General features: G+C 38.7%; 1 protein-coding gene across 1 annotated transcript; it reads right to left on the minus strand.

The window, feature by feature from the left end:
- Positions 1–2873: 2873 nt before the first annotated feature.
- Positions 2874–12241, minus strand: LOC106163494 (uncharacterized). The gene is made up of 14 exons (XM_086995681.1): positions 11647–12241; positions 11276–11396; positions 10978–11015; positions 10559–10611; positions 10176–10305; positions 9391–9669; positions 8841–9028; positions 8396–8542; positions 7885–8120; positions 7418–7547; positions 6466–6633; positions 5604–5879; positions 5050–5307; positions 2874–4550 (listed from the first exon to the last, which is right to left on the minus strand). Exons 1-14 carry the CDS (start codon positions 12065–12067, stop codon positions 4470–4472), a joined length of 2526 nt encoding a protein of 841 aa, XP_086851807.1. The 5' UTR covers positions 12068–12241; the 3' UTR covers positions 2874–4469.
- Between the last annotated feature and the right edge of the window lie 596 nt (positions 12242–12837).

A 12837-nucleotide genomic window follows, 5' to 3' on the forward strand; every position in this document is an offset into this window, starting at 1 on the left:
TCGTAGGGGTTACAAGCACTTTCTAATTTATATAGGCGAGCCTACTGAACTTTTTTTCAAAACGCACACAGAGAAAAAGCAGGAATCCAGGTTCAAATACGGCATAAAAAAAAAGCAATAACTGGTTTTCTGACATGTGACCACCGGAACTATGAAAGCCGTTACATGCTTACCAATGTAATACAGGTGCAGGTGTCAACTATTATGCACATCTTGAGTGTGGAAATTTCAACTTTTGTTTCTTATTTTGTTAAAACATCTTTGCTAATGTTTTGAAAACGGGACATTTGCAAAGTGGTCGTGAACATGAGACTGGGTTCCCATAAACCTATCGTACTAGCAGGATCGATCTTACTCCGAGGGGATTCTCGCCAAATTGCATTCAGTTTGAGCAGCTTAAATGTCTGTCACGCCCACTAAAGCTGCTGGGGGGGGGGGGGGGGGTGTAACTTTCGTGCACGCTTAAACTGATAGCAATTTAGCCAGAAACCACTCGGAGGTAGATCGATCCTGCTAGTACGATAGGGTATTGGAATGGTCCCTATAACATGCGCGTGGTGGTAGAGATGACCATGTCACCACACTAGCTTTCATGGATCCTAGCTTTGATGGGTCAAAAGCCACGGGTTATTTCACTAATATAAAAATAACGGAGTTTGTATATTCCATCAATTAAAAAAAACGATTCAGCAATGTCGTGGCATGTTTTATTTGCACTGTATGGTATAGATCTGAGAGATACGGTCACTAGTTGCAACGCATACTTTGGGCGTGCTGTTGGCAAATTATCAATAAAATTACCCAATGTTAGAATTTATACCTACCAAAGGAGCGCTGCTTTTAAGCACGTCTAAAATACCCCCGGATCAAACATGTCATTCAACGTTTAAATAACTAGATATGAATAGCGGGCGCGGAAAACAATTGCCATAAAACACGTGCTGTGTTGAAAGCTCTTCTCACCTTATGTGTGAAAATGTGATGTTTTTGTTGACATTTTTGTAAAATGGTTGTGAAACTGGATAGGTCAAAAGTGAACTTGAAAAGCTCTGACGGTATGCTGACAATGATAATTATAATTACATGTAGTTTGGTGATGATTGAAAAATTTTTACCCTGGAGCTCACGAGGTACATGTATAGGCTTATCAGGCTGCTGACAAGTGTGTTGTTGTATACTGATCTTTTCCTCCCAACCTTGGGGAACTTATATATTAACTTCTCTTACTTCGCCCTGATGTACAAAAGTGCTTACAATAACGCCGCCTGATCTATCCTTTAGTTGTCGACTTCAGGTGCTGTACCCTGAGAAAACAAGGAAATACTAGGAAACTGACCCGACTAAAACCGCCGTCATGTTATGATAGTTGTCAGTATATATCTAATGCTTCTGTACCATTCGTAAGAGCTAATGCTTTAGGCTGGTCTGCTCCCCCCCCCCCCCCCCCCCCAAAAAAAAAAAAAAAAAAAAAAAAAAAAAAAAAAAAAAAAAAAAAAACCCTGAAAGTTTCAGAGCTAATAGTAGTTAAGGCAACCTTATGCCCATCATGGTGGGTTCAAGGCAAATGACCCATCAGCTGTCACCCTGCAGATCAAACCGTTGAATCAGCTACGATCACCCTGAAGTTCATGAGGAGGACAACTGCTCTCATCCGTCATACCGAAAATTTTATAACCTCCATGCCACCCCTGTGAACATCAAAATACTGATAAATATCGCCCTCTCTAGTCTCACAGGGAATATGGATGTGAGGAAGTAAGGCAGACACAATGTGACAAGTGTTAAGTGGGGTATACGAAATATTTCACTATATATTTAAAGAAAGAAAAAAATATACTTCTATTCGGTCAGAGACAACAGTGTGGTATTTGTATTACATTAAATGTCCTTAAATCCCGTTCTTAGAGAATTTTACTCACTGAATTTTCTACGTGTTCTCTCCTCTGGTACAGGTGAAAATCTCTTCTGATAAACCGTATAAGGTGTGAAGCACTAGACTCTTTAGGATGGCAGTGAACACAATCAACAGTCTCAACTAACGCAATGGACACAGTGGTTGAGAAGTCACGGACTTGAACTCAAGGTTTCATACATCTCAACAACTGCAATCTGTGCTGGTCGGGGGGAAGGAAAGACAAGTTCCAAGTGTCCATTTCAGTAAAGAGATAAAAAAAAAAACTTGAAATGTGAATTTATAAAACAACAGCGGTATAAAAGAGAGGGTCCACCCTCCATGAAAGCCATACGGGTCAGGATAAGTGAGATATATGTGGACTAAGATCTAAGACCCCATTCCCAGAGATTAGATCGATCCAACTAGATCCACCTAACTCCCTGGGGGTTCACGCTAAATAGCTGTTAGCCAAGCGGGCACGAAAGTTAAAGCAATAATAACTCTTCGTTTCGGCCAAAAAATGAATTTTCCTGGAGTAAACAACAATTTTCCCATACTTATCAATGGTTAATGAATCCATTTTTACATTCAAAGTTAGTCCCTGGTTTTTTTCTAAAAAGTTTGGTTTTTTGTTAAAATCTCTTAAGAGATTTTAACAGAGTATAGACATCAATGGAGGTAACGTGGTCTAACGACAAGTTCAGATATCAGAATAATAGCTATAACTGCTGTTTTTGCGGAAAAACAGAATATATTATATTTCTGTGAGTTATTCACAAGGTTTTTATTGTGAAATATAGATCTCATACGAAGAGTTATTATCCCTTTAATTACCCCTTTACAGCTTGTAGTAGGCGAGACAGACATTTAAGCCGGATTATCTGACAGTAATCTAGTGAGACTCCCCACGGGGATAGATCGATCTAAAATCTCTGGGAATGCGCTCTAAGTCGGCAATTACTGTTTAAATAAAAAATCCTTTTAGATGTGTACATAACTTTATTAAATCAATATAACACTTCTGTACAAGACTAACTACAATTTCCTGCAATTTCTTGCGTGATCAGGTCACACGCTAAGATAAGCCACTTAATTATATTACAGATCTATTTTATCATTAACACACAAGAGATGAAACAGAACTCATTTCAACTCATCATGTTATACTGACTCAATATGTAGTAGCATAAGATCTGGGAACCCAATATAACTTCTTTTAAAAAAGTACTGAGACATATTTAGTGAAAATAAAAGCTTATATAAAGATCTAATAAAAACAAAAATTTGAATGAATTATGTCTTCAGTCTAAATGTCTCTTTAAATCTTCCTAATGTACTCATTACCAAATATGTTAAACCTATGCAAACTATAATAATATACAAGTTTTCATCTTTTTTTAGCTCTTTTTTTAAATGTAATACAAATTGTTCATTAAATCAGAACAAAGGTAAAGAATTTATATATACATTTTTCAAAACGGTTTTGTTCATCATCTGTGAGGCATATGACTGAAGTCTGATGAGTAATTTGGGTTCAATGAAAGAACCATTTTGGTAACTAAAAACAACTTTTCACAAAAAAAGAAATGTAAATGACTGTGGTATTCTTATTATTAATAAGCTAATACCATTGCTGTTTATCATCATTACAGTAAATAGAAAAAATAAAAGTGAAATGAAAGTGTTGTCTAAGGGTGCATTCCCATAGATTTAGATCGATCCAGAGATTTAGTTTTAGATCGACCCAACTCCCTGGGGGTTCACACTAAATTGCAGTCAGCCTAGCGGGCACCATAGTTAATTACCCCCTTACAGCTTGTAGTAGGCGGGACAGACGCTTAATCTGGCTAAGCTGACAGTAATCTAGTGAGACTCCCCACAGGGATAGATCGATCTAAAACCTATGGGAATGGGGTCTAACTATGCCCCTTTTTCAATATGGCAAACTTTTTGTTTCAATATATTTACCATGCAAAAGTGCCAAATCACTAATCTAACTGCAACCACATATATTTACAGATAATAGATCAATTGATGTAAAGCAGACAAAACTCTTTTAAAAATTCTTCCAACAACTTCGAAAAAAAAAACGTCTGAAATTCATCTCACTACAAATCACACATCAAATGTAGAAATATGTACACATACATTTCCAACACTTTCTCCCCCTAAAAATTCAATTCTATTTACAAATTCTCAATAACAACAACAACAACAAGGAGCAGTCTTCATTATTATAAAAATTTTATCCATGACCACCAAACCCTCAGTCAGTCAGGGAGGGGTACCTCAATGTAATCCTGCAGGACTGAGGCCTGGGTAGTTCACCATTAACCTTATCTGACCAACTCCCAAAAACTGCATTCACATAAGTTCTAAATTGAACTGCTTTTACTTTTTTTCCAGGTGGGCAAAATCTTCTAAAAAACGCATTCACATTCGGATTCTTCCTCTCATATCAGTCCATTACCATGAAATGATCCTCACTAGAACATCAATGAAACCAGACTATCAGTCACCCTTATGGTCACTGACTGTCAAGGTCACTGAGGTTCAAGTTCACAGAGGGTCCAGGTCACTGGGGGTCAAGGTGAATCTGAATGATCTGTTGGTCTGGTTGCACGGCAACCTGTGTTGGCTCCAAAACATCCTGAACCTGAAAAGTTATCAGATCAAAATCTTCAACATTATATTACTTGGTTTGGTCACTATTGACCTGATGTTCATATATTTCTATTTAAGCTTTTTTCTTAACCTTCATGAACAAATTAAAACACTTCATTGTTGTAGGAACAAAGTTTGATTTAGTACCTGCAAAGAATTTGAAAACACCGGCAGAAGAAAAACTAGAAATATCTCCAAATTACACCGATGCCCCACTGTAGGTTTCTACTGTGACATAAACACGCTCACCACATCAAACTAAAAGAACTACTCTCTTTTTATATCTAATTTGAAGTGCATCAAATTTCTGGTAAATACAAACATACATACATAAGAGCAGCCGCAATCCTTTTTTTCTAACACTTTATTGTTACAGAATTATCAGTAACTGCACACTGGTCACGCAAGAAACCTCATGATTTTGATGGTCAATCAATCCATCAATAGTTTGAGAGAAAAAAAAAAAAAATAAATAAATAAATAAACCCTACCTGCTGGACCAGCTCCTGTGCCTGTTGCATCACTTCCTGTTGCTGCTGCTGGAGAACTTCCTGTTCCTGTTGCTGCTGTAAGATCTCATGCTGCTGCAGGATTTCATGCGCCTCTGTCATGACCTCCTGTGGCTGATGTATCACCATCTCCTGCAGCGCTTGCTCGTCCACTTGTTGTTCGATGATCTGTGATTGGACAATTTCTGCAGTGGTGGTGGCTCCGTCGCTGCCAGATTTCTTGACGCATACTAGACGTACCTGAGAAGGAAAAATATCGGGAGTTAGTATGAAATGATTTTATCTAAGAAAGCACAACAATGACCAATTTTGTGCCTAAAAAAGGATGAAATGCAAAACAAAAGTAAAATCTACACATATCAATCACACACTTACAGTTATGACTTGTCCAACTTTTTTTACAAATGACTCAATTCTGAAAACAAAATCTGTTTGTGCAAAAGGATGTCTTAAAATATTTATACATATAAAATGAAATGTAAAAGAGAGAGAGAGAGAGAATGGACAATTTCCACAAAGCTGGCAGCGCCCCCTACCTCAGCCCCTGGCTGCAGTGTCACCCCACTCTGTGAAGCCAGGGCGTAGATGGCCTCAGACAGCTGCTCCAGACTGGTGGGGTCCCCAGCCTCCGCCTGCGACATGAACTGTTGGATCTGTTCCCCAGATATGGTGCCGATAGGTGTCCCCATGGGGAGCTCAATTCTCTGCTCCATTTTCTTGGGTTCAGTCTGGCGCCGAAGCATGGAGGTCCTGCCGCGAGGTTGTGATGGCTGGGCCAGTTCTGGCTGGTTGACCACATCTTGAACTGTCAGCTACAACATGAAACATGCTTTTTTTTACTCTGAGGTAAAGGACTGACAAATTTATAAAGAATATTTAATGTATTTCAACATTGAGCTTGAAACAATCAGATGTGCAAACTTTCTCTTCTTGTTATTTTCAATGAATCCACATCAAAGGTTTTTGTCTTAACCAATTAGTAAAGTTTTGAAAAAGACTACTTGAACATGTTGGTTTCAGTTTTTTGCTTTTTCACAAATGAAAAGTTTACAAAGAGTGCATGGCTAAGGAAAGAGTTACCAGAGAATGACAGAGTTGTACAAATGCTTCCCCTATTATTTATCTTTTTCATTTTTTTAAATTCCAAGCCCCCTTTATTATTACAAACTGATAAACTAAGTTATGAATTGGGCAATAAAGATCAATGAAGAAACCAATGAATATAAAAACCTTTAGGCTCCAGTGTTAAAGTAAAATATATCAATTTACCTTGGCATTGTTATGGCAGCAATCTATTTTACAACTACAAAACTAAATATCTGGACTTTTCAACATCATTGCCATATAAGTCACAGTCTACGAGAGAATTTCAGTGTGAACCCGTCATGGAAATCTCACCTTAGCCGGTTCAATCTCCCACTCGTCCTCCTTCCCAGGGTGCGTGCGCATATGATTGTACAGGTATGTTTTGCGATTGAAGCTCCTGTCGCACACCTTGCACAGGTAGATCTCATTGTGGATGTCCACGTGATGCACATTCTGCAGGTGCTGGTTCAAGTTGCCAACCTGCAGAGAGAGAATTCAGGGTTCTTTTGCTTTTTTTTCAATTAAAGTGACCAAAGTTAAGTCATTTAAAATTATCAAGACTGAATAATATTACAAACATATATACACACACACCTACCCAGCCCTCCCTCCCCTGTTTTATCTTCTACTAGTCTCTCTCTCCCACCCCCTAAATCTTCTCCACAGTACTATCTCCAACCCCCCTTCTCTCTCTCTCTCTCTCTCTCTCTCTCTCTCTCTCTCTCTCTCCCCAAAACTGTCTCTCTCTCTCTCTCTCTCTCTCTCTCTCTCCCCAAAACCGTCTCTCTCTCTCTCTCTCTCTCTCTCTCTCCCCAAAACTCTCTCACTCTCTCTCTCTCTCTCCCAAACCCATCTCTCTCTCTCTCTCCCCAAAACCGTCTCTCTCTCTCTCTCTTTCTCTCTCTCTCTCCCCAAAACCGCCTCTCTCTCTCTCTCCCCCCAAAACCGTCTCTCTCTCTCTCCCCAAAACTGTCTCTCTCTCTCTCTCTCTCTCTCTCTCTCTCTCTCTCTCTCTCTCTCCCAAACCCATCTCTCTCTCTCTCTCTCTCCCCAAAACCGTCTCTCTCTCTCTCCCCAAAACCGTCTCTCTCTCTCTCTCTCTCTCTCTCTCTCTCTCTCTCTCTCCCAAACCCATCTCTCTCTCTCTCCCAAACCCATCTCTCTCTCTCTCTCTCTCCCCAAAACCATCTCTCTCTCTCTCTCTCTCTCTCTCTCTCTCTCTCTCTCTCTCTCTCTCTCTCTCTCTCTCTCTATCTCCACCCACCTGACTGAAGATCTTGTTGCATACAGGACACTGCACCTTCTTCACAGACTCTGGATTGTGGATCAGGCGGATGTGGCGCTGGAGATTGTGGTGGTCATTACACACCCGGTCACACTGCGGGCACTTGAAGCTGGAATAAAATTATTGAAAACTTATGGACCATTTTGCCAGTCAGAATCTGAAAAACTTGCCAATTTGAAAATGCCCATCATTTACCTTCATTTTCTGAGGCAGGTACAAGATGGAGTTGATCTCAAATGATGTTTAGAGTGTTTAGTAACATAAACAGTGAGGATTTGGTGAGCAAAGGAAAAAATGTAAATCTTAAGACCTGTGGAAGCTATGTAAAAACTACAAAATGACATATCCCCTATTCAACAATGAAGCAAAATTAATAAACTAAACATTTTTCATGAAATATTTACTGAAAAACTCAAACCTAAATTAACCAACACTTGTTAACTCACCTTGGCGTGGTCTCGTCATGCATAACCTGAATATGACGTTTAAGGATCTTCCCCGAGCTGACATACTTGTTACAAATGTGGCACTGGAACTTGCTCTGGAAGGTATGGTAGATCTTCTTGTGGTCAGTGAGACTGCCCCTGTCCTTGTACTCCCGGCCACACTTGTCACACTTGAAGCGACGGTCAGTGTGGACCTTCATGATGTGGTTCTTGAGCAGGTCCTCACGCTTGTATATCTGAGCGAAAAAACAAGAAATATAGGAATATATATATACTTCTTTGTTTGACTGTTACATGTCAAGATAATTACTTGGTCTACAGGTCCCGACTTCTATATTCTGATTTTTTTCTATTATTTTCCCAACTGAGGACATTTCTGCTTCAAGTCCCATTAGGTCTGGACTATTAGCTTGTTTATTAATTCATGAACTACAATTGACAATACAATTGGACATTTTATCATTGGATATTTTTTTCATTGAAAGCAAGTGCTGCCCTCTAGTGACCATACCTTCCCGCACTCCTCGCATGCATGCTTCATGTCGTGTTCTTTGTGCTGGTGTTCCAGGTGTTCCTTCAGGTAGGAGCTGTTATGTAATATCTTACCACACAGAGGGCACTGCTTCTTCACAAACTGACTTGTTTCTTTGAAATGTTTCTGAATAAAAAACATAATTTTAATCAATGCCCATTAAGATGTGATGGCCAAATATCCAACCCCTTCCAAATTTGTGAAAAAATATTCCAAGCATTCTGTTAAATAATATAACAGAGGTTTCTGTGAGATTTGTTTTTATACATGTAATTTGTTTCTAGACTTTAAAACCTCATACATGTTCTTTTCCAAACATAAAACAAGTTAGCAATTAGGAAAAGGTACTGAAAGTGCAATCAAAGACTGCTTGTTGAAATAAAATCTGAAAATAAATCACCCGCTTTTCCTTGAATCCACCTACCTGGAAGTCCTCATGTCCCCTGTGTTTCTTGGTGAGGTGATAAAAGAGTGCAGAGCCACTCTTACACTCCTCAGAACATATGGGGCAAGGTCTGGGGTCCCCCTGGGGCTCATCAAGCTCACTGAGTCTTTTCCTGGCTACTTTCCTCTTTCTTCTGTAACGCAGGACTCTCTTTTCACCGTTCTCGTCTGAAGTGGGAATTAATGCATCTACATGAGCATTAAAAGGGCTTAGGCATTTGAAATATGAAAATAAGGTAACTGTAATTTCTCAAACGAAATTTGAAAACTAATGATATGTTATGGTACAACTTTCTGATTCTATAGTTTAAGAAACTTAAAATAATGAACACTGTGAAGAAAAAAGTCACATTGTTAAAAATAAATATAATAAATACATAAATTAAAATCATATAAAAATAAATAATAATAAATCAATAAAATCCTCATTTTTTACATATGGCACCTAATATTTATTTTGACCACTTTCAGTCATAAGTAGTTAAAAAAAAAATTTTATCATACTAGTCTTAATCTCAGCTTTGACAAACCTTCCTCATCAATCTCATCCTCATCCTCTTCCTCCTCCTCCAATCCTTCTAGATCCTCCTCAGCCTTCATCACATCCGACTTCCTCGGCCGTCCTCTTCCTCGTCCTCTCCCTCTCTTGGCAGCGGGTGGAGTGAAGTCTTCAGTGTCATCAGCATCCACCTCCTCCCCGCTGGAGTATTCCAGGTAGCGCCAGTTTCTCAGGACCTGGCGCCCGCGGCTTGACCGACGTCCACCTGCAGACTTCTTCTTGGACACTCTGCGACTTCTTCGACGGTTGGCTGCAGGAATCAGAAATAATTGCCTAGTTGCTTTGTGTTATTATACAGTACTTTTTCATGTTTTTTCATGAGTAAAATAACAGACAACTACTGAAATTGTTCTTTCAAACAAATCATCTCTCTGATTACAAATACCTTCTTGAAAGAATGATTTTCTAAATTAATCTAAAAAGGTTGCAAATGCACAAATGTCTTCTGAATTCTTGTTATATACACATAATATTATGTATCTATGTATAGAGTGGTAAGCCCTGCTACACTTGGAGATATAATATTAAATAGAGAGAGAGATGATAACCTACCCCCCCCCCCCAGGTCTCTCTCCTGTACATGATCCTGTGCAAAGTGGATGAGAGCTCTGCTACACTTAGAGATATAATATTATATATAGAGAGATGATAACCTACCCCCCAGGTCCCCCTCCTGAACATGATCCTGTACAAAGTGGATGAGAGCTCTGCTACACTTGGAGATATAATATTATATATAGAGAGATGATAACCTACCCCCCAGGTCTCCCTCCTGTACATGATCCTGTACAAAGTGGATGAGAGCTCTGCTACATTTGGAGATGAACCCACACAAACTGCACTCTATCCTCTCACTGCTGTGAACATCTGAGGCTATCATCATCAACTGAAATATGAAGACATATATGATTTAATGGAGAAAACTATTTTCCCAGTTCAGTTGTGGTGGTTTAAGTTTGCTACAGAATCGGAAAGGTGACTCTGCTTCCTGGGTTTGCACCACCGGCTGTATAAAAAAGGGATAATAACACCCATGAAACAACTGACACTGGAGTGTACTACAGTTATCTTAAATATCTAACTTATGATCAGCTTTATTGGCTTTTGTTCTGAGATTTGATTTTAGTCGATGAAATCACCTGCTCAGGCTGCTCTGTGCCAGCATCTACTCCTGTGGTCTCTTCACCTTCACCTGACGGGAATTCAGAAAATCAAACACCATAATAGTAAACAACTCTTCAAGAAAAACAGACATTAAAATTGTGAAGGCAGACATAATCAACTTGATGGGAATGAGCTGTTAAGGCAGCAAAGATTCTTTATATGCCATGTTTGTAAAACAATGACTGTGCATTACTAGTATGTTAAAATCTTATCTTTTTTTCCACTTTCTTCATGCTTTATCATGCTCAATATTTTAACAAAAATAAAAATGATATGGGACGTCCTATGTTAGGAACACTTCATGTACCACGTAAAAATCTCATTTATGATCTTTTGATTATTCTACCAAGCCAACATTAAGGGTGTGTGATGCCATTCAGTTTTCTTCTCTTACCTTTCTCTTGACCTCCACCATCCCCTTGCCCTGCTTCACTGTAATCACAGAAAATAAGTCAATTATGATTGACATCACATTTTCAATGTACTGGGCATTCTTTAAGTTTTTTTTTTCAATTTCTCCATCCCTGTATCCTCTATATTACAACTAAATTGCCCTTGTCTATCATTTTATATTGTCCAGCAAACAGAACCAATCTTTTAATCATTGTGCCTCCCCCCCCCCCCCCCCCCCCACAATCATGGATTAGCCACAGTAACTCACCCAGTCCTCAAATGTTAAGGTAACTACTCACTCAGTCTCTACAGGATCTTTGTCTTTGCTCTGTTTTATACATAGTGGTTTCCCCACCACCTGCACAACAACTGTCTTCTCCTTCACAGGTTCTTCCTCACCATTTTCTGTTGTTTTGTCATCTGGAATAAAAAAAAAAAAATATTTATTCTACTATTGCTGTTACTGTCTATATCTGCTTTTTCATCATTTTAATTTTTTCACATACGTGTACTTTGTTATTTTGCTAAATTATATATGTAACGACTTAATTGGTGATTCGAGGAACGTTGAATTGCCTTGACACTTACAGTACTTCGTGTCGTGTTTCACCCACCCCCAAGGAGATCACAAACTGAACGAAAATTTATCATTAATAGGAAGTTAAGTTACCTCTCTCCTTCGCGTCTTTTTTCGGAGTTTCGCCATTCTGTTCTTTTTCTTTTTCCTCTTCGTCTCTTTCTTTAACGCGTACAATACCATCACAAAACTTCTCACCGGCTTCAAAATCTTCAGCAGAAACCACGGTCGGTTCATCTTCGAGATACTCAAACTTGATCTTTAAGGCGTTTTCTTCATTATCATCGACTTGCAGGGAATCTAGCCGAAATAGACCCTCATTCGGGCCACCGAAATTCACGTCCACGGATTCGTCATCATTTTTCTCCAGATGAATCGTGTTTGAAGAATCAGAAACACTCGAGAAAACCGCCTTTTTTCCTACAGTGAGAGTGAGATACACATCCATGACGTTCCGCGGTAACACGAATCCCGCTCCACGCTTCTTTTCTGCAGGTTTTTCACTCTCTGCCATCTTGTATTTCGCCTGTTGGCTAAATAGCCTAAGACGTCCTTCTGTCCAATGTTAAAGAGACTTGCACCAATAAAAATTGGATCAATTTCCGATGAATTTGACTCAAGGTTTCGTTAATGGAGCGCCTCTTGAAAAATGGAGGCCACGCTGAAGTGCCCGGATGCATGACAACGTTCGTGCCTCCGTTGATTGAAGAACAAGAAGAACATGCGCAGAATGAATATTGTACGTAATGTTATAAATATAGAACAAGGGGATTTTTGTTCATATTTTTGGAAAGGTGAACAGTACGAAGAATTTTTTTTACCAAGGCTTTACGAATTTCACATAAATCAATCATAAAAGAAAATATTTTACTGCATAAAGCCAATATGTCCTTATATTCTGCTAAGCGCTTGTTAAAAAAAATAGTAGGCCTATAATTTAAACTTTAATTAAAAAAATAAAATTGAGTCAAGCCAATAATTTCAAAAGACCACCGAAAATCAAAGTTAAGGAAGTTACACAGAACTGGTGGATGAATGAAAGCGTTTATTGATCAAAAACCTTTACATACAAGGTAGGCTACAATAATATTTGACATGGTTTGACAAACTTATATACTATTAAGTCTTACTAAATACCATTTCTTTTCACCCCGCTGTACTTTACATGTATACTATACATGTATAGTGGATCTATTTCGGAGACATCTGTAAACGATTTTTTTATCTCTTACAATCAACTCATTGAAATTTAAGTTGTTTTTTTTTTCCATCCATGAGCCTGAT

The sequence above is a fragment of the Lingula anatina genome, chromosome 9 (genome assembly GCF_051362555.1).
Source record: "Lingula anatina isolate TDL-2025a chromosome 9, LinAna3.0, whole genome shotgun sequence".
Taxonomy (NCBI): domain Eukaryota; kingdom Metazoa; phylum Brachiopoda; class Lingulata; order Lingulida; family Lingulidae; genus Lingula; species Lingula anatina.

Coding starts and splice junctions, on each gene's coding strand:
- LOC106163494 (XM_086995681.1), bottom strand. CDS start 12,067: ATGGCAGAGAGTGAAAAACCTGCAGAAAAGAAGCGTGGAGCGGGATTC. Junction 8,121..8,395: donor CATGCGAGGAGTGCGGGAAG/GTATGGTCACTA, acceptor TTTTTCGCTCAG/ATATACAAGCGTGAGGACCT. Junction 7,548..7,884: donor CATGACGAGACCACGCCAAG/GTGAGTTAACAA, acceptor ATTTTATTCCAG/CTTCAAGTGCCCGCAGTGTG.